Below are 22,313 nucleotides of genomic sequence, written 5' to 3' on the forward strand. Positions count from 1 at the left end.
GTTAGATATGATACGCTTGGGTTTTTATTACCGACAATTCTCAAATTAATTTCCATTCTGAAGAGAGATCAAGGACAATTCCTAGTTTCAGACTTCTTAGCAAAGAGCTGGCCATGCTTGTCCTTGTGGTAGAAGCTCATCGTGCTTGTCTCTTGCGGCAGCATTAGCAGTGTATTTTTTGAAATTTGAGGGAAGAATAATTAATAACTAGTAAACAACCAATGTGACTGGCCTGTAGTTCAAGATATTTAGTGAATATAGAAATGCCTTGGAGGAAGCTCAAAAACATGACATGACGCTACTGTTTGGGACTCCCAATGTCGGGTTTCGTATCACCGGAAGTCCACTCCCAATGCAGAGCAGTGGAAGTTAAGTGTGCCCCGAGTTACAGAGTTCATTTAATGCAGGAGAATAAATCAGCCTTAAGGCCTCCTTCAACTTTCATTCGACTATCACGGCCTCAACTCTCATAACAAATAGTTGCTCTTTACAAATGCTAAACGTGGTGTCAGAGTGATAAACTCTCACAGGATCCAACATGCCTCTTTGTCTCATCCCGCTGATCTAGGTAGGAATAGATTAGGCTTTAGTGGCTATTTATCCCGGTTGATAGTTAAAGTACGTAGAGAGAAGAACAATCGATCCATTAGAATTGGTTAACCCTCTGGCTCTAATGTTGTTTTTTTTTGGGGGGAGGAGGGGAAGATGACCTGTAATCAGCTTTGTGCTCTATCAGCACACACTCCGGCTACCAGCATCCATTAAATAAGACCATTGACCTCTTTTTTTTTTTTGGTATGCAATGTTGTGTTTTCTCTGTTAGTTAGGAAGGACATGCAGTCCATATTGGTAATGAGATCAGGTCAATGAGAGGTCAGTCATAGCACACATGATCTATTGTAGGCCGTGCCTGCCTGTGTGTCTGTGTGTTTAATGACAGTGATTGAATTACGTGAATTACGAATGTATTCTTGCAGTGTTTTTATTGTGGCATTTATGATATTTCCACAACTTTGATACATATTTGTATGATTTTTTGTATGATCTTTTTTTTTCCTTTCAAAGTGTGTGTGTGTTCCTGTAAACTGTATACTGCGATGGTGATTTATTGGGATGCCAAGTTTGCTTTGCAAACAGAATGGCGTCGTTGGCCGGCCAGTCTCCTGGAATAGCTAACCCTCAAAATAATTATTCTGTTGCTATCTGCTCACCGCTATGTTGACAGATGTTAACAAATCACGAATAGTGTACTAAAGCTTTCGTGCAAGGTTTTTGGCATGTTAGCGGCTACGTTGTTTTTAGCTGCTTGCAGTATACAGACGTCAACTGCTAAAAAATAAACAGCCTTTCACATACATATCTGATTCACATACAATGATGTTTTGGTTAGCTTAGTCACAACTGGTCTTGTTGTGCAGGCACGCTCACGCAAAATGAAATGATCTTCAAGCGGCTTCACTTGGGAACCGTGTCATATGGAACCGATACCATGGATGAAATCCAGAGCCACATCATCCAGTCCTATGCGCAGGTGAGTTTCCCGGGTGCTCCCTGATTTAAAAACGAATAAATAAATAAATCAATTCCTGCTCTCAGCATAATATTTATAATGGTATAAAATATAGGCTGTGAAATGTCACACCGGACAAAACAAAAAATCTGTCCCTTTCAATATAGAAATGGATCCTTTGGAATCCAAAAACATGCCATATTTCAGTCCTATTTGTTTTCCTGCCTCTTCCTGTAGATATTATAATAAATTTTTTATATTCAGCTAAGGACAAGTCTTCCAGGAAAGAAGCCCATATTGTTCATTCATCACGCGGTGTCCCTGAGCAGCTCCCCATACTGTAAGCAACTTGTTTTGCTCACTGGGTGGCTCAGGTCTGGCCGCGGTCTTGACAGAATGATATTGTTCACGCTCGGCCAAATCCAAACAGCTGGTCGGCACGGAAACCATCTGCCCCGCACCCCGATGTGTAATCTTAGCTAATGAAAAACGACTGGCCTTTTAGTACAGCGCATTGAAAACCGGGCCGCGTAATTATTTGTCCGTCCAGAGGATTTTTGTTACTTTCTAAACATTAAAACAAACACACACATATATCTTGAAAAAAATGTTATAGCACAGCAAGCAAATATATCAGTCAGGCAACTGTGTGAACAGCAAATAACTTCATAAATGGTCTTCGCTTATAGAGCACTTTCACAGCTTGCGGTTCCAAAGCGCTTTAGATCAGATTGCATTCACACACACACCACTGGCAGCAGAGTTGCTATGCCCGTTGCTAACCAGACCATCGGGGGCAACTTGGGATGGACACACAAACATGCAGAAAGGAGGAGCCGGGCATTGAACCCCTAACTTTCTGATTGGAGGAACGCGTGACTGAGAGGGTGAACGGCTGTATGTCCCTACATTTGGCCCGGCAATCGATTGGCGACCGGTTCAGGACGAACCCCGCCTCTCGCCCAATGACCAATGGGATACGGTGCAGCACCCCAGCAACCCTGAGTGAAGGATAAGCGGTATAGATAAGGAATGAGCAATGAATGAAACACAAACTATTATAAGGTTGTCTATTTGGAATTCATTTTTAAATGAAATTCATTGACTCTCCTGTCTGTGATGATCATCGAATGTCAGTTTGATGTACTTCTTATTTATTCATTTTATTTTTGTAATGAATTGTGCCACATTAGATGCACCACGTTTATACTGTTTGCTCTGTTTGTTTCAAGATCAAGCAACCTGCTGGTTTAGATCCAGCAAATCTGGCTGTAAATCAAGATGCCATTGTATCATCAATCGTTTTATCTTTTTATCGTGAGCATGTTGAAACACACTCCTATGTTACCTGATGGAGCCGCTTCAGGGCAACAGCTCCAAAACCTCACGCTCCCCTGCCTCCTTGTTTGACAGTGTAACCCGGCAATATCAGCTGCCGATCAACCTTGATGAAGGTTGTCATCTTGTGTCCTTACTTGTGTCCACAACCTCCCCCCACCGCCCTCCTCCCCTGCCTGGCATGGCTGAAGGTTAATAATATGCCAAAATCAAATGCTCTACTAGAGCGTGTAGTGCTTGTCAAACGCAGCTGGCACAGTGGGCTGCCCGCCGGCTCACCGCGTAGTTTTAAAGTGACGGTTCGGTGTCAAAACAGCCGCGTGCACAGAGGGGCCTTTTAACCCGGCATATCACCAAAGTCTAAGTCATAAAGCACCTTTCAGAGAATATTGCAGGTTGAACAGAACTGTCATTGTTGTAGAGAAATATATATATATTATGAGCTCACAGGTTTCAGTTCATCTCGGCTCTTTTAAACACATCAATGATTTCCAAACTGCGCCTGGCTCCATGACCTCCGGTGGTTATTCATTTATTTTAATTTACATTCGTTTTTTCCAGGGGACTTCCGGTGGGGGCGCTGGCGGCGCCACGCCATCCAGGAAGCCCCAGGCATCCGGCCCCAAAGTGCGCAAGAGTGTCAGCAGCCGCATCCACGAGGCGGTGAAGGCCATCGCCTTGTGTCACAACGTCACCCCCGTCTACGAGTCCCACGGCTGCGAGACGGAGTCGGCCGAAGCCGACCGGGACTTCAGCGACAAGAACCGCACCTACCAGGCGTCCAGCCCAGACGAGGTAACCGCGAGCTGCATATGACCCCTTCAGAAAGGACCCAACTTTAAAACGTGCTGCAGATTTGAAACATCACTAGCCACTGTTAGCATTCGTGCTTGGTCGCTATGACTTAGTCAAATAGAATTAATTTTTTTCCCCCCACAGTACGCTCCGCCCCCTTTTCACAGCCCCGATCAGATTCCTGATGTTGTACTGGGGCGCCATAGAACCCCAGTCTGTTATAGTAATTAGTCGATGAAGTGAACGTCTGAGGCCTCGAACTCCCCCCGTAGGGGTTAAGCTATTTAACTGTCTACATTTGCTCCCTGATAATTTACTGCTGAGAAGTGAGGGTAGCAGGAAAAGGTCCCCAAAGTCATCGGGGGCTCCCCTCATGTAACCCTAGAGTTTTTTGGGGGCGGGATGGTTATGACTCTAGGCGCTGCTCGGAGTTTTACATCTCGACCTTGGCTCCGCATTCATATCTGGTCAAATCCGACGGGATTACGGATGATAATTGAATACCAAGAACACAAAGAGATCTTTTGATAAGGATTAATTTGTCAGCATTTGTTTAAAGAACTGTTTAAAGTATACTGAAAGGAGGCTAATCTTTTGTTACGAATTGGAAGGCGGAGGTTTATTACTTTCGACATGAACGGGCTTTGTAAGACGCGCGCGCCCCCTGTGATGAATCCCCAACCGTGTCGGGTGATCAAAATGAAGATAAAAAGCGCGGCGACGAATAAATCTCGACTCTTTTCCATTTTGCCCGTCCGTCCCCCCCTCCCCGAGTTGATATGTATATTTATTTATATCGCCACTCGTTCCATCCTTCCTTTCTCCATTGACTCACGCGGCCTGGATTGATCAATATTTAATTTTCTCTCCCCGACGACGAGAGAGGAAGTCGCTGGTGGCCCGGCGTCGGAGTCCTCTCCCTCTTCCCCGTGCTCTTAGTTCCTTCTCCCCGCCCGTCCTTCTATTCCCTGTCCTCTCTTTTTCCCGGAGCCGCCATTGACTGCCGCATCAGATCTTGGCCACCGCACTTCAGTTAGCGATAGCTTGCGCGGCCCTGGCTCCACGCACGGCCTCTCTAATGTAATGAGCTGTCGTTGAGGAGATGAAGTGGGCTCGTCGGCGAGGTAAAAACGGGGGGGTCAGCTGACCTGCTGGTCAGCCGTGCTACGAACAAAGTCCTCCTGCAGCCTCTCACCCTTGTAATATCAGACAAGAGCATTTGACTATGGCCTTTAATGCCTGCTGCGGCCCAGGAAGTGGGTGCTTTATCATTTTCAACTGGACGTAGGTGGCGCCCTCAGTGAGCCGAGGAGACAGAGGGAACACGGTCTCTTATATCTACAAATCATATTTTTATTCCGCTTTTTCCCAAACTGCCAAGATGCTGCCTCGCTGTTAGAATTGACAGCGATATCTTGCTGGTCCTGTGCGTTTAAGATGACACATCCCATCGAGGTGTGGATAAGATGTCTCATTGGAGGTGAACGTACTAATATTTGAGTATTTGCCAGATGAGTCAGTTTATCTGATGGGATGCCGACATCCTCCGGCCTGATCGGACCTGTTGCTTATCTCTATTGTCCCCACAGGAGGTTGGTGTTGTTCACCAATATACAGTATGTGTGTCAGTATATGACCCTCATTCATTCATTATTTTGGTATCTATGCTGTGTGTCCTGCACTCAGGGTTGCAGGGGGGGGTTGGATCCTTTCCCAGTGTCATTGGCTGCGAGGCAGATTCCATCCTGGACTGGTCGCCAGTCAGTCACAGGGCCATTCACTCATTTACACGTCATATAGAGATACTCACAACAGTTCACCCTCTCACCCTAGACCAGTACAACAGTTCATCTTCTCACTGCAGTTCAGGCTCTCCTGCATGTTGTTGGACTGTGGGAGGAAACTGAAGAACCTGGAGGAAACCCACGCAGATATGGGGAGCACATGGAGACTCCACACGGAAAGGACCCCTGTAGGAATTCAACTGGAGACCTTCTTGCTGTGAGGCGGAAGCGCTGACCGCTGCACTGCCCTGCCCGAAGTCTTATTCTAGTGTGTCCTACTCAGATTAAAATTTCACAATTAAATGATTTTTACTTGATCCTTCAGCTAAGTTTACATTCAATCCCTGAGAAAAGAGTTTATTTCTATGCTGCATATCCTGCACTCATGGTCGCAGGGGGGGTTGGAGCTTCTCCCAGCTGCCATTGGGCGAGAGGCGGGGTTCACCCTGGACTGGCCGCCTGTCAATCACAGGGCCATTCCCACTGTCATTCACATGTCATATAGAGATATATAACCATCCACTCTTTCATTTACCAATTGGATAGAGTCATACAACAATCACTCCCTCATGTACTCATCAAAGAGAAACATATAACTATTCACTCTCTCATTCACAAATCTGATAGAGACACAAATTCATTTGCTCTGTCATTCACAAGTCTTTAAGAGACATGAAAACAATCACTCTCATTCACAGTCAAATAGAGACATCCAACCATTCGCTCCCTCACTCACATGTCGATAACTGGGTTATCTGCCCGCAAACCCATTCAAGTTGTAAGTTATGCCCCCCCTCAATGACGTTATTACAAACGCTGTGCCTTGTAAATTCAAAGAGCTGCGCTGCCGTTGTGATTTGCATGATTGCCAGGATACTGTGGAAACCCTCGCAATGACGGACGGGGTAATTGAGTGGCCGCCGTAAAGTAGCCAGCAGCCTGGGTTCCTATCGCTGTCGTCGCAACATGTGATTCACTCGTGGTTTGTATCAAAGTTGACAAAGCTTTAAATTGTTTCTGTAGGGCTGGTAAAGTCGATTGGCGAGCTTCGGTTTAGGATCCTCACTTCATGGGAGTGTGTGTGTGTGTGCGTGTGCGAGACTGTCTGTAGTCACGCATGCACAGGATAATCACACACAGATGTGTATTAAGTAAATATAGGCAGCTCCTTTTTACTGCGCTCAAAGGGGAGGGGGGAATGACGGGGTATTAACAGGAAGTCCCAATTTGTAGGTCATAGTATAATAACAAGCTTTGAGCGAGCAAATTGAAAATGAAGCCATTGAGAATTCAGTCGTGTGCAGCTGAGCAGTCACCCGGGGGCCACGGTTCCTGCTGGGGAGGGGAGGAGAAAGGAGGAACAGGGGAGAGAAAAAAAAAGAGAAAGAAAACACTTATCTGGTGGTGAAAGAGAAGAGATCTGAGGCCGGGGAGACGCCGGAGCTCTTTGACGCCTCGCCTTTTCACCTGCCGGTCGGTCACTAATGTCACTTTTAGTTTTTATAAAAGCCCAACTTATTCCTTTTTTTTTTTTTTTTTATTTGAATGAAGAATTGCCAGAAGGATTCACTTTTGCATTAGTCTGCCACCTCTGCTCTCTGTTCTTATTTAAGAGTCTGACAAATGTCAGCTTAAAATGTCAGTTTACTGCACAGAAAAATGTATTTAAAGGTCACGTTTCATGTTGTTGTAAAAACTTTACAACCTGACGCCGCACGTGACTCCATTTTTTCCCCGTCACGCCCTGTCGTCAGGTGGCGCTGGTGAAGTGGACCGAGAGCGTCGGCCTGACGCTGGTCAACAGAGACCTGACCTCCCTCCAGCTGAAGACGCCCTCAGGACAGATCCTCTCCTTCATCATCCTGCAGATCTTTCCCTTCACCTCAGAAAGCAAAAGGATGGGCATCATCGTCAGGGTGCGTTCAGCAGTTTCCTTAATCTGATGTAGATCCCACTCTCGCCTTAAGTATTGCACAGTCATTTTTTTTTTTAAATTCAATCCAGGAGGAGTCGACGGGTGACATCACTTTTTACATGAAGGGCGCTGACGTTGCCATGGCAAGCATCGTCCAGTACAACGACTGGCTGGAAGAAGAGGTGAATGACTCCCATTTCTAACTAGTTTACGGTTGCCACGAGCAGCCGTGTTGCCGTTTTAAATGACATCATCCTTAAGCCCGGGTAATGCTAACCAACAGCAGCGCTGCGGTGGTTAGTGCTCCCGCCTGCCACGCGCGGCTTCCTCAAGGTTCCATTCTTCATACATGACTCTGAAAACACGCCATTGCGTTAAGGAAGATATTGAGAATTGAATCATTACTAAAATGACTGTCTTTGCAATGCATCATTATGACAGTTAGCACAAGACCCTATTGGGTGGCATACATTCATTCATTCATTCATTCATTAACTATAGCGCTTTCGCCGAACCCAGCTGTGATTTGGCGGCAGGCGAGGTTCACCATTGCGAGTAGATCAAATACAACCGCCTGAATATTAGTGTTTCTCAAGCGAAGTGCCCCCCTCCCCCCACCGAAAAAGTTGTTTTCGACAACAGCGGCTCGATGCAGAATGCCGAGCAAACGTTGGACTCACCCATAGATAGAGGCACAAGGGAAGAGTCTCTTGAGCAAGATTCACGATGTTGGCATTCATGAGTTGTTGATAATCACTCTTTTGTGTCACCCCTTTATGATTATAATCTAATCGCTTTGCGTTCACTGCACATAACGGATGTCTACGGCAATCGCAGCCAGGGCATCCGCAAGATCAACAGGCCGTGTCTGCACCAGTTTGATGATCGAAGGCCTAGTGTGCATATGTTCATAATTATATTGGCATTATTGAGTCATTTACCACCGGGGGCGGCTTTTGATTTAATTAGTGACCTAGATAAAGTTGAGGTAATTACAGTATGTCATATTCTTGAACAATGGTGCTAATGATGTCCTGTTGGCTATAATATCCCGCTGTCAAATCAAGGCCCCGGCTGCGGTTACTCCGCTTGTCAATAACCAATCAGCAGGACAGATTCCCCTCATTGGCGTTTCATATCAAAAATAAACCGCCATCCATCCCGTTGTTTTTACTGTGTCCTCTGGATTTCCCCAGAGGCCATGTTATTCAGTATTGATCGATGTTTGGGTTGGTAACAATATGCCTCCATCGACTGTGCCGTGCTCAGCCGACTTATAACAGACGCCATTCTAAAGGAGCTCCGCATATTACTCAGAGCTTTCCTGCAAAACAAACCGACAATTTGAAGATGCATTCAGATCAACAAAGACGTACAACTTTTATTTTTCCCGATGTGATCTTTAAGCCCCAAAAGAAGTCAATTCGCAATGTTGGTCTCCGTTCTTTGACATCACTCCCTCCTTTCACTCAGTGTGGCAACATGGCCAGAGAGGGTCTGAGGACCCTGGTGGTGGCAAAGAAGTCCCTGTCCGAAGAGCAGTACCAGGACTTTGAGGTGTGAACGAGCGCCGCTCTGCAGTCTCAAGTTAATCCCTCGTGTTTTTATTTACAGATCGTTGTTGTTGCCTGTTAAAGCTCAAGGAAATGAATGTTAGATTAAGTCTCAACTTTTCCCTAAGAGAACCCACGACAATCAATCGGATGATTTTCACTCATTACCGTCATTTGGTTTTCTGTTTAGGAGTTCATGGAGGATGGGTCGCAGCAGAACGCTAGATGTTCAGCATGGATTTTTTTTGTTAAACGTACTTGACAATCAATTCTTAAACCCATTTCCCTACATTTAAACCGTACCAAAGTAAAATCGGATTTAAACTGCTTTTCTCAGCATCACCCAGAGATTGAAACTGCTGCTTGATCAGACAGCTAACCTTATTCCTCTAACTGCCCTCTCAGAACCGCTATAACCAAGCAAAGCTCAGCATCCACGACCGATCCCTGAAGGTTGCAGCGGTAGTTGAGAGCCTCGAGAGGGAGATGGAGCTTCTGTGTCTCACTGGCGTAGAGGACCAGCTCCAGGCAGATGTCAGGCCAACACTGGAGCTGCTCAGGAATGCTGGCATTAAGGTCAGCAGAAAAACTTGTGTATTGGAATGTTCCTTTTCAGGCTGGTGTCTTAAATTCCAACATAAACACCTCATGTATGGTGATAGTAAAACCAAAAAATTAGGGCAGCAACAGACAAAGTCGTGTTCAAAGTCACCTTTATGTCCGTTTCAGATTTGGATGCTGACTGGGGACAAACTCGAGACGGCTACGTGCATCGCTAAAAGCTCCCACTTGGTCTCCAGAAACCAAGACATCCATGTTTTCCGACCGGTGCGCCTTTTTTTCAACCCCCAGCAGTCCCTGCTTTTATAATCACAATATACGTGCTCGATAAGTAAAAGCCCAAATGTTCTTTGTGGCTAATTGCATTGTGTGGCTCTTGAGCAGGTCTCGAACAGAGGAGAGGCCCATCTGGAGCTCAACGCCTTCAGAAGGAAGCATGACTGTGCTCTGGTCATCTCCGGAGACTCCTTAGAGGTACTCCAGCACAGCGACATTTCCGCGCACGGCAGATGATGCTGCCGCAGACAAAGACGGAATAAAAAAGTGCTTCACGGCCTCAACAAATAGTTGGCTGTGTGAGGAAGAGAAATGTACAAACTGTTTTTTATGCAGCGGAACAATCTCCGCTATGTGTCCGAGGTCCCTGACCACGACATGTAGAGCTCTTAGCCAGATGCCGTGACAAGAAAAAGAAACAGTTTAGAAGAAGAACAACAACAGCATGTTAAGAAAAAGGGGATGAGGTGTTTCGAAAAAAAAAATCATCTAAAACCATTCTGAGAAAAGACAGTAAATTCCAGCAGCTCCAATAAAGACTGGCCTCCTCCCAGCGCTCCCTTAAAGAGGAACGATTTAATAGTTAAAAGGTGTCTGTCATGATCTCCTGGGAAAAAAAAAAAAAAAAGAAAGGATCAAGATACGTCCACAACTGTACCGACCCCGTAAACTTCTCATCACATCCCCGCAGGTGTGTTTGCGCTACTACGAGCACGAGTTTGTGGAGCTGGCGTGTCAGTGCCCGGCGATCGTCTGCTGCCGCTGCTCCCCGACCCAGAAGGCCCAGATCGTCACGCTCCTCCAGCAGCACACGGCCAACAGGACCTGTGCCATCGGTAGGTGCTGACGGCCACAGATGGGAAAGTTTGTAGCTCCGCCTATGGAGGGAAAAACTTTTTAGGGATCTATTGGGTTTGATCGCGAGAAGATTTCATTCTCCATTATAGTGACGTGCAGCCTGTACTGATACTGTACAGATGTTCTCGTTGGGTGATATTTGCACTTCTTTTGTTATCCTGGGAAATATAAAATAATTTCTATACATTGTATTTAGCGCTTTGAGAAAGGGGGAAAAAATATTTGATTACTAACTGGGGCAACATCCACGGGAAGAAACCCGATCGTGTCGTATGAGCTTGACAGATGGACGATAATCGGTATATCACGATGGGAGTCCTTACAAAACCCGATCACGGATCCCGCGGCGGGTAGACATGTTTCTTTCTATCCACAAGATGGCAGTGACAGCTTGCAGAAACAAAATAGCGCCTCTGTGAGTCTGATCGGTGAGTAACGTCAATGCGGATACTTCATAAAGTGTGTTCGTTCTATGTGACAGGTGACGGCGGAAACGACGTCAGTATGATCCAGGCCGCGGATTGCGGAATAGGAATTGAAGGAAAGGTAATAACTTGTAAACTTTGTATTGCTCTGTTTTTGAACGATTAGTTTTGACTTACCTCGCTCTCCACGAGCATTCATGTTTCATGCCTTCCATTAATTACAAGCTTTTTCAAATACGTAAACTCCACCGAGGGAAGGGTGCGTCTTCTCGTCCCGTCCCGCACTTTTTGAGCGTTGCTTCATCGAGTGGTTGTTCCTCTGTGGAGCAGGAGGGGAAGCAGGCCTCGCTGGCGGCGGACTTCTCCATCACTCAGTTCAAACACATCGGTCGCCTGCTGATGGTCCACGGCAGGAACAGCTACAAGCGCTCTGCGGCCTTGGGTCAGTTCGTCATGCACAGAAGCATGATCATCTCCACCATGCAGGTACACCAAGTGAAAAGGCCCTCCTGCCGTCCAGTTGTGTATATCTGATGCGTGGCATTGTGTGTGTAGGCCGAAGAACACCGTTGATTGTCTGCTTTTTCTGCCCTCAGGCTGTTTTTTCCTCAATATTCTACTTTGCCTCAGTTCCATTGTACCAGGGATTCCTCATGGTTGGGTACGTACCATTTTGCCTGTGTGAGAACTGGTGCTGGGGCTTCATTTCAATTACTTCATTATAGTTAATTACTTAAAATGGCAGGTTAAGAGAATTAATGCATTTTAATTGTTAAAGAGCTCTAGTGGGAGAGATTACACCGATGCACAGCGTGGAACCATGACAGACAAAGCAGTGAGACAATGCCGGTCAATGGTAAATTTAAATATGGACTATAAACAGAAATTTGTTCTTTGCAGTTCGTGCGGGAAGGAGTTTTAACAGCTGCACCTCCACCCTTTGTTAGCGCTGTAATGCTAAACATGTTGGAGCTTGGGCGTAGGTCGCTAATGCTATCTTTGCTGTGGAAAATTACAGCATTGCTAATGTGGGCGAGCAGACTCGCCAGTCAGCAACGGACCTCATGTCAGAGTTCAAATCCAGAAACAAAATGCCCAAGGCTGTGTCGGATAAATGCCCTGGCGAAAGGGAATCGCTGTAGACTGTAGACCACGCTCTTCTCCGCGATAGAAGATCAGGGTCTTCAGGGTGCGCCGTAGATCAATTCAGCTCATAAAAAGGATGAACCGCTGTCCAGAAAGACAACGTCAAAACCAACCCAGCAGCCGAATGAGGAAAAGAACAGGTCATGACGAAGAGACTCACATTCATCTATTGGTCTGTCGGAGGCTGATGGGAAAAATAAACAAGCATAAACAAAAACCAAATGTTTAAGTTTAAGTTCATGCACATTGAGTCATTCATCGAACTAAAATGTCTTTTTTTGTACGTCAAATATTGAAATGTGAGTAAAGTGTGTTTGTTTCAATTCATTAAATAATACATTTGATTGTTTTTGTTATCGAACCTGATTGTGAAAGCGGGAGGACGTATTGTTGCCCCCCAGTGTGTCATATTTACTAAAGACTTCCGTGATCTACTAGTGATCCACTGCTACTGATCTTGTTGTCCATCTAAGGATCCTCTCTATTCAGATGTCACTATTGCAGCTCCACACTAGTTTTATTAGTCTGTTTCTCTAGCAAGCACCTCTATTTCTCATATTTCAGTCTGAACTGCTGGCAAATTTGCTTTCTGTCCATATTTTCCATTCCCGAAAAACACAGGTAGCCCCGTCTCCCCGGTAACCGCTTTCCATATCTCTTCATTTTCAGCCTTTTTCCTCAGCCGATCGTCCGTGAACCAAACACCGAACAAGTTGTGGACACAGAGTGCGTCAACCCCCGCTGTGTTAAACCTCTCCGCTTCTCCTCTCCGCAGGTACGCCACTATCTACACCATGTTCCCTGTCTTCTCCCTGGTCCTGGATCAAGATGTGAAGCCGGAGATGGCCCTGCTCTACCCGGAGCTTTACAAGGACCTCACCAAGGTAGAGCATCTCTCTCTCCCCCTCTTATTTATTATTTATTTTTCTTTGAATGAGGTCAGTGTCCTAATCCTGTTTTGATAGCTGTCAAGATGTTTAGCTCCTATTAATGTGAATGGCACACACTGATAAAAATTCTGTCTTGCAGGGGCGTTCGCTGTCTTTCAAGACATTCCTCATTTGGGTTTTGATCAGCGTGTATCAAGGTAGGATGTGCAGCCAAATAAAAAACTTTGTAAAAAAAAAAAAAAAAAAGGAAAATATCAGGGGCATTTATTTTTTATTATCCATCAGAACCTACGAGCAGGAGCGGTTTCACGTTGCGTAACATCAGTGTAGCCTTTCAACTACCGTATAATCAAAACTCTCATGTGTAATGTCAAGGTCCCCCGGCCTCTCCGGATTCTGAGACGGTCTGTTTCTCAGTATCTTGGGTTTCCCTGCCGCCATCCACGCCAACATGCAGGCTTTTGTCCGAGCAGTAAATCGATATTTCTGAAATCGCTAAGCCATGCAGCGCGTGAGAAAGATCCGTGCTCCCGCTCAGGCATGACTTCCTGACAGCTCGGGGTTTTCTTTAATTAAGTGCCCCATACCAGGTCGGAAAAAATGAGGGGGAAAAAAAAGAGTGAGGAATATACAAGAGGGGCAACAGACGAGGCAAATATTAGACTCCGATCTCAGCCAATCTATTACGGAGTTTGCCTCCCTGGAATGCGGCGTATGAAGGCTGTATGAAAGGTAATTATGTGATCAGTTAGAGGCTATGTGTGTGTTGTGTTATGATGAAATGAAAGGCTATCGGAGTACAGATCGCAGGCGCCCGGAGATGATGAGCGGCCATCTGAAGGCTTGGACTTCTTCAATGACATTACAAAAACTGCAATTTATAGTATCTTCAAGCCATTAACTCGAGATGTTTCACTTTTCCTCTGCTGTTTAATGCAAACTAGAAGTTAGCGCTTTTAGCCTGCCGTTGGTTCGGCAGTCCTCGCCCCGCCGCCAGCAGCTGAGCCACCAGGCCCACGTGGCTCGCCAGGTTGGATCGGCAGAAACTGTTTCATCGCAAATGAGCGATGGAAAATGACTCGTGAAGAGTCCAGCTTTATGGGCTCCATTACAGTGACGCGCTTGAAGGCGAAGGAGGTGAATCGAAGGGGGAACCCGGCTCTCCGAGAAATTCTGACATTTTCCACTCTGCGTGCCTGAGACGGTACAAAAAAGGATCTGGAGCGTCAGAAAAAAAATAAGGTAGACAGTGGCTCTTTCCTCTCCTCTGAATCAGAAATGAATTGACTCCAAAAGCATGTGGCAAGGAGGAGGGGCTTCGGTGTCGCCCACCAGTGTCGTATTATTTGAGATGAGCACCCAAGATTGTACAGAATCTCAATAAGCTATGATGTTTGGAGATGACATTGTGCTATGTAGTGAGAGCAAAGAGCAGGTGGAGGAGAACCTTGAGAGGTGAAGGCATGCTCTGGGATGTGGAGGAATGAACGCTAGCTGCGGAAAGACAGAATACGTGTGTGAATGAATGGAACCATGAGGCTATAGGGAGTGGAGATGAAGAAGGTAGAGGAATTTAAGTACTGAAGGTCAACAGTCCAGAGCAATGCAGAGTGTGGAGAAGAGGTGAAGAAACATAAGAGACACTGAGGAAAACAAAGGAATGTGGAGGTTCTCCTCTGGAATGAGAGGGATGGGGAGGATCAGGAATGAGTCCATCAGAGGGACAGCAAATGTTGGATGTTTTTGGAGATGGTTTTGACACAGGAGGGAGAGTGAAGATCTGGGTGGAAGGAACTTGCAGTTGGAACTGCTAGTTTTGGATGGCGTGAAAGGATGGAGGGAAAGTGGACGTGCTGTTGGATGGCGTGAGAGAAGAGGAGGGAGAGCAGAGGACTCGGTGGAGGAAGATGATTGGCTGTGGAAGGGAGCAACGGAAAAGAACAACAACACACCGAGGCCAATATCTATCAAGATGGGAAACTAATGCAAAAAATGTGATGTACAAGTGCTATGAAACTAGCAAGAAACTTCACTGCATTAGCAAAGAACTGGTAGCAACTAATTGCGCTGTTGTTTATTTCTTCCCTCTCGGGGTCAGGATGAAGATTTGAAATGATAGACTCCAAACTTTAAAATAAAATGCCAAATATACTGACATCTGACCGACTGATTTCATTACCGACAAAAAAACATGTTTGGCCCAAAATGTTAACCTTTGAAATCTCGATCATGACTAAACCAAACTGTCCACCAGGTGGAATCCTCATGTACGGCGCCCTGGTGCTTTTTGAGTCGGAGTTCGTGCACGTGGTGGCCATCTCCTTCACGGCGCTCATCCTCACCGAGCTGCTGATGGTGGCGTTGACCATCCGGACGTGGCACTTGCTCATGGTGGTGGCCGAGTTCCTCAGCCTGGGCTGCTACCTGGCCTCGCTAGCCTTCCTCAACGAGTACTTTGGTAAGTTTTTCCGAACCCCTCGCGCTGGTCAAGGGCTCCTTCATGCTCGCTTTACGTACGTAAACACTTTCAAATGTCACTGCCCGCATGCTTCCTACTTGTACTTTACGTCGCCATGGTAGTTACACAATACATCCACTAGAGGGCAGTGCAGAGTTCTTCGTATTTGCTGCTTTCGTGGGGTCGCTTGCGCATACTGTGCCAACGCCGGCCCCTCGTGACTTTGGTGGGACTGCTCTGTTTGAATACGCATTGAGCACAAAGGACGGGGGATATAAATACAGTAATACCTTGACTTATGAGTCAAGGTTTGGTCATTCCTTGACCAAACTCAAATTGCTCATATATCAAATTAAATTTCCCCATCAGAATGAATTGAAGCTCTATAAATCCGCTCCACCACCCCGTTTTTTTATGGTTTTGAATCGGAAAGATGTACTTTATAAATAACAAATGATATGTTGAGGATATATTCATACATGATAAAAGTGAACTCAAAGAAATAAACTGGTGTGATGAAGTGCATATACCAAAAAAATCGGACAAAGATGCCGACAGCGATGGAGGAGGACGGGGGAATATTTCATTTTGTGCTCTGTTCCTTATCTTAACTGACTCGCAAAATCCTTCATGCTACAACGTATAGTTAAATGTAACCTGCACCCTATGCTGCAGTTAATCTCTAAATTTAATTAGCGATGGGAATACCTCTTTTTTTAAAATGATAAAAACTGCTCGACTGACTTTAAATGACTCTTCTGCCGTTGCCATCTGCTGCACCGAATCCCAAGAAATGTGTCATGGATGATTCTCTTGGTCACGGTATTTGACAAACAACATCTTCTCCATGTCTTGATGGACAAGTTCACAACACGCATGCCCCGCTTATTATTTTCAATGATTTTCATTAGGCTACTTAGTGGTAGGAGGTACGACAACTGTTTTTAAACGTCACTTCACGGACAGCGGCGACCACGTCGGTGTCAAACGCTCACCCAGCTGGCATGTAACTCAGATCTTGGCACTTATCACAAAGCAAAAAAAAAAAATTAACTGAGCGACAGCTCGTATCTCGGAAAAGTCAAAGTTGATGCATTCATAAGTCAAGGTTCAACTGTATATAGATAGATGCATATTTAATGTTGACCAAATGAGCCTTTTATCTCAATCCCATTGTTTTATTTTTCTAGAAGCACCTAGGTCTCAGTAACACTTTTACCTAGTGCCCAGGTGTATTTTCGTTTGTTACCAAATAGGAATAATCCAATCTCTAGGTCCTCTTCCTAGCCTGGTCTTGAATAGACGGAGCACCTCTGTTCTACTTTCTCTCTGTTCGTCTTCATGTGACACCGACTGGCAGCTAAAGGAACGCCCGTGGGAATTTGTCCAACTCCCTCAATTGCCATTGCAATTGAAATTTTGATCCGCGTATTGGGAGTCAAACCCCCAGCTTACCAGATGTTTCCCATCCAGCAAGTCGGGGCCTTGACTCAACCCGACTTAGCATCTTCCCACACTAAGCTAACTCACCCTGGGAAGTGGGAGGATTTTCCCCGTGGTGTTTCTTTCACTGCCTGTCCGATCTCTGCTTTTTACCGCTCACCTTCTCCCCCCCCCCCCCCTCTGCCCGCCGCACTCGTTCTGCCCCTGCGTGCCGACGACAGGCGTGGGCCGGGTTTCCTTCGGAGCGTTCCTGGGTAGGTGTTCTCTCCACCGTGTCCCTCAGTCTTGTCCTCTGTGGTTCCTCGCTCCATCCGCACCCTGCAGTCCTCGCATGCATTTCCCAGCTCCTTTGTCATCCGTCTCGTGCAAATGCACTTTTTAGACCCACATGTGATTTTTCTCCCCGCCATCGCCGATGTTCACGCCCCCCCTCCCCTTTACTAACGCCGGCCTCTGGCCCTGTGCGAACCCGGCAGTGACCTTCTGTTCTCCCGCAGATTTTTCTTTCATCACCACCTGGCCTTTCCTGTGGAAGGTATCCTCCATCACCCTTGTCAGTTGTCTTCCTCTCTACATAATCAAATACCTGCGGCGCAAGTTCTCCCCGCCCAGTTACTCCAAGCTGTCCTCCTGAGACGGATGTGGGCCAGCCTTGTTTTCGCCACTTTTTTCCCCCACTGTCCTTCCCAAACCAACCCCACGGTGACGGACTTCTCACCGGAAAAAAAAAAAAAGTAACCACTGGAACAATCGCCGATTGAATCTTTGTCGCCGAGACTTGGGATTACTTGAAGTGCACAACGCAACGACGCTCAGAATGCGGGACTCACCTGGGTGGCCGTCCGCCTTTTTCTTCTGCTTTGAAAGCATTAATTTGAAACAAATCATCCGAGGTGTTCTTTTAATACCGTTTTGGACGCGACACTTCCATTGTTCGCATTTTTTTTTTTTTTTTTTTTATATACGTGGACTTCTGACTTTTTTTCAAGCGTTGTTTTTACTATCAATCACAGCTGCTGTCTTGCGTCCGATCAATTGGAGTGCTGTGGGGGGCATGAGAAAAACATGTCATGATAAAGGCCTTCCACCCGCACTGTTTACGTGAACCACACTACGTCCTCCTCCTGTATCAGCCCGGCTCTGAGTCGCTGTCTATAAAACTGTCTGCGCCCCCCGCCTCTCTACGTCCAGCCACAATTCTTATTGCATCGCGCTTTGGTTTCTTACGATGAAGTCTTTGTGCCTCGCCGGCGTTGGATGTTAAAAAACCCTCAAAATGAGGGGCCCTGAATGCTACGTGTATTTTTTTTTTCAACCCCCTGACTTTCATTGACAGCGCGATCTACCGGAGGACGAATGAGTTTTATCATTCGCTCTGTTTAGCGTTAAAGCACAGCTGGTTCTTTGGTCACGATGCACCTCTGGGTTGAACTCAGGGCGATTAGGGTGTCTGACAGGTTGTTTTTTTTTTTTAAAAAAAGAAAAGAGATGCAGAGTATTAAGAGTGACTTGGGAAAGGGTGTGATGGCTTGTGTTTTAAATTGATTGACATTCCTGTGAAGAGTTGGTTTCCCCCCTGCGCGTTTCGTCCGTCTTCTTCTGTGAAATGTCGTACCTCCTTTCTTTCTTGTGAACCTGCTCTCTACGTACCACACTGCGATTTCTAAACATGTCTGTTATTTATAATGTTGTTATAGATGAATTGAAAATAAACAACGTTGGCTAAATAAAAACACTCCCGTTCCTCTACTTGTCAAAATGCCCTACTAATTGAAGTCAATCCAGTTTTTATGAATTGTCATTTTCAACCACTTTCACACTGCTTAATAGTCCACCACATTTGCGCCAACTGATATATTTTTTATCTGCATTTCAATATCTCTCCCTTATAATTTATATTTTATGTGTAATCAAATAGTCACTTTTCTTTATAAAAGAATGTGCAATGTGTGTTGAAAGATATTTATTTATTAGTTATGTATTATTTATGTACAAAAAGGCACACTATTTTTTCCTTTTTATGAGCATGGCAAAAACGTTTTCGAACTTCAACTAGTAATTGTGTTTATTCAGACGCTCTTTTTGTCACTTTTTAAAGAAAGTAAAGTATCATAAAAGGGTCCCACCGCAACTGAAATTCACATCTCGTCCACTAGATGGCGGCAGAGACTAAAAACTTGAGAAATTGAGGATGTGGCGCCTCGTGGAGGAGGAAGTCAGGCAAATATTTCTAATTTTATTATACATTTGAACCTATTTTTCCTTGTTTGGTTCGACTCTTCAGAAAAAGCAACTTTTTGTCAGATGTTAGGCTCAGAATATCTTAAAAAAAATGTTATTGTATTTTTCAACCTGATTCTTGATCATTGGATGATAAATGTTCCGTGGTGTGTGTGTGTGTGTGTGTGTGTGTGTGTGTATATTTGAATATTGCAACGTGAGATGAGTTTGGATATTTCCTCCATTAGGCTTTTTCCCCTCTTTTTAAAACTCAAGTTATAGTTTCAAATTGGCGGCGTTATGTCACGGTGAGCCATTGACGTACTTGCTGGGAACACGACTCCTGCAGTCTTTTAAACATACGACCAATAGATAATGAAAAATGAACACTTATAAACAGCCGTAGTTGGGGAAAAAAAAAAAAAAAAAAAAGCTCCGTAAATGCTACTCATTGTCCGGTAATTACAGATTGTGCCTTTTTAAATGGAGGCACTACGGAGGAAGATTTGTTTTACAAAAAAAAAAAAAAAGATATGTTTTTACCGTGTAATTGAGGGCAGTCATTGAGCAAACAGACAATGTGTTATCAATTTCTTTCCCAGAGGAGGAAGTACTTTGGGGATGGAGGACGACCCAGTAATGGATGTGATGGTCCGATGACTTTGACATGTTCGAAACATTCTCTTTCATCTCCTTGTTTTCACTCTGCAGCCGCACATCTTCGGCCCGCTCTTCTCCTCCAGCTCACATTTTTTAACTGTTCCCGCGTTGTGTCCGCCGCGCCGCGCCGCCTTTTTCCAAAGCGAGAGTTAATTTGCTGCACGGGGCACAGATAGTGTCCATGTGACTAATGATTTATTGTGCTAATGCAGAACAGTTCGCTTTTTTTCTACCGGATCTCGCCTATTTTTTTCCTCTGCAGGTTGAAGGTATTTCGGTTTTTAGTCCTTCGTGGAAAATAAGAGCAGGATCATTAAAGGGAATATAAAAGTGACCGTATAGCAGCGGTAATGGGAGGGGAATTAAAGTCAATACACCTCCAGTACTGGACGGAGAAAAGGCCCGAAACTTCTTTAAAAGCTGATCTGATGTTTTTGATTTAATCTGAGACAAATGCAGAAAATTTAAAGTCAGCACTTAAGTGGCTCCAAGCAAGGCCTGTTATTTTTTTTTTTATACACTAAAGTGCTTCAGAAATGTAAATCAAAATATAAAAGAAAAGGGCAGAGAGGAGCTGGGGACATACAGATAGCCATTAAAAACTCCATGCTGATGTCATTTAATCAATCATGCGTTCATCCACCCCCTCCTCAATGCGGCTGATCCGGTACGTTCAGCTAAAAACCTGTTGGCTTCACGTCGAATTGAGGTGGACGCCATTACGGTCAGTTCGGGTTTCATAGCCGAGATTATTTTGAGCAATGATATTCATAATGTCACTGTCTATACTGGTTGTCCTGCACTCAGGACAGTTGTGTTCAAAATAATTGCAGTCCAACATGACTAACCAAATCAATCCCTGTTTTTGGTATAAATCATATTATTACATGGCAAATAATTCACCAGTAGGTAGTACAGTCCTTGTAGTACAGTCGGAGAAACCAACAGACCTAACATTCATGATGTGAATGCTCCCGAGTCTGTGTGACTGAATAATTAAGTGAAAGGGGTGTGTTCAAATAATAGCAGTGTGAGCAGTAAGTTCAATATATAAGGAAACAGGTGTCATTCAGGTGGCCCTTATTTAAGGATGAAGCCAGCACATGTTGTACATGCAATTCTCTCTGAAAACCTAAGAAAGATGGGTCGTGCCAGACATTGTTCAGAAGAACAGCGTGCTTTAATTAAAATGTTGATTGGAGAGGGGAAAACATATAAAGAAGTGCAGAAAATGATAGGCTGCTCAGCTAAAATGCTCTCCGATGCTTTAAAATGGAAAGCCAATGACAGAATGACTGAGACTCAGCAGGGATCAGCTCCAGGGAGATCGGAGACGGTCTGAAGTTACCTGTGAGTACTGTGACAATTAGAAGACGCTTGAGTGAGGCTAATCCATCAACAAGAAGCATAAAGTCCTCCAAGATTGTTCTTTTTGATTCTTCCAAGGGCCGCAGACAGGTTATGAGACGACCCCCAAACACTGAACTCAAGCCACAGTGCACTCTGAAGACCGTGAAGCATGGCGGCGCAAGCACCAAGATATGGGATTGTTTCTCATACCATGGTGTCGGGCCTATTGATGGCCTACCAGGGATCATGGATCAATTTGCTTACATCAAAATAATAACAATTTATCTTTTATTAATCCCCGTGGACAAATTTGTTTTCTGCAATTAACCCATAATTTATGAACCCTGAGCAGTGGGCCGCCGTCCTCCAGCGCCAGGGGAGCAGTTAGGGGTTCAGTGTCTTGTTCAACAACACTTGGACACACCAGGAGGAGCCGGGAATCGAACCGGGAATGTTCGGCTCCAAAGACGATTGCTCTACCTCCGATATTCAAGAATACTTGAAGAGGAAATGCCCTTGAAATGGTTGTTTCGACAAGACAACGACCCCAAACACTGGTAAGTGAGCAGCATCTTAGTTCCAGACCAACAAAATTTAGGTTATGGAGTGGCCAGCCCCCCCCCCACACACACACACACACCTTAATCCAATAGAAAAACTTGTGGGGTGACATCAAAAATGCTGTTTCTGAGGAAAAAACAAGAAATGCAGAGGAATTGTAGAAGGTTGTCAAATCATCCTGGGCTGGAAGACCTGTTAACAGGTGCCAGAAGTTGTTCGACTCCATGCAGCACAGATGTGAAGCAGCTCTCAAAAACAGTGGTTATACAACTAAATATTAGTTGAGTGATTCACAGGAATTCTAAATCTTAATTGTTTTTTTTTGGGTTATAGAGTAAATATTTGAGTTTGTAATGAAAAATGCAGATTGCTATTTTTTTTGAACACCCTTTCTTCATGATTTGGTGTAAAATATAATGTGCAGTGTTTCCAATGAATGGAAATAAAAAATGTGAGAAGGATTTTGAGCTTTACCCACATTTTAAAAAACACTGCCATTGTTTTGAACACAACAGTATCATGTACCAACAACCACAGCGCCAAATTAAATTAAAGCAGAATTAAATTAAA

At 45.0% G+C, this 22,313-nt stretch overlaps 1 protein-coding gene across 3 annotated transcripts in view; it reads left to right on the forward strand.

The window, feature by feature from the left end:
• atp9b (ATPase phospholipid transporting 9B) overlaps positions 1–18,687 on the forward strand; it is a 39,217-nt gene extending 20,530 nt beyond the window's left edge. For 2 of the 3 annotated variants that reach the window (XM_086177681.1, XM_086177683.1), the window contains 17 exons: positions 1,419–1,531; positions 3,410–3,643; positions 7,182–7,343; positions 7,432–7,524; positions 8,816–8,899; positions 9,301–9,471; positions 9,625–9,723; positions 9,841–9,930; positions 10,424–10,568; positions 11,072–11,136; positions 11,346–11,501; positions 11,612–11,676; positions 12,937–13,045; positions 13,191–13,248; positions 15,306–15,509; positions 17,174–17,206; positions 17,450–17,731. In XM_086177681.1, the coding sequence (XP_086033807.1) occupies positions 1,419–1,531; positions 3,410–3,643; positions 7,182–7,343; positions 7,432–7,524; positions 8,816–8,899; positions 9,301–9,471; positions 9,625–9,723; positions 9,841–9,930; positions 10,424–10,568; positions 11,072–11,136; positions 11,346–11,501; positions 11,612–11,676; positions 12,937–13,045; positions 13,191–13,248; positions 15,306–15,509; positions 17,174–17,206; positions 17,450–17,586 (2,018 nt within the window). In that variant the 3' untranslated portion in view covers positions 17,587–17,731. Of the gene's footprint in view, positions 1–1,418; positions 1,532–3,409; positions 3,644–7,181; positions 7,344–7,431; positions 7,525–8,815; positions 8,900–9,300; positions 9,472–9,624; positions 9,724–9,840; positions 9,931–10,423; positions 10,569–11,071; positions 11,137–11,345; positions 11,502–11,611; positions 11,677–12,936; positions 13,046–13,190; positions 13,249–15,305; positions 15,510–17,173; positions 17,207–17,449 lie in introns of all 3 variants that reach the window. The other variant, XM_086177682.1, reaches the window with a different exon arrangement.
• The last annotated feature ends 3,626 nt before the right edge of the window (positions 18,688–22,313 follow it).

The sequence above is a fragment of the Fistularia commersonii genome, chromosome 30, assembly GCF_037954325.1.
Source record: "Fistularia commersonii isolate RoL2024-O1a breed Wild chromosome 30, RoL_Fcom_v1.0, whole genome shotgun sequence".
Classification (NCBI taxonomy): Eukaryota; Metazoa; Chordata; class Actinopteri; order Syngnathiformes; family Fistulariidae; genus Fistularia; species Fistularia commersonii.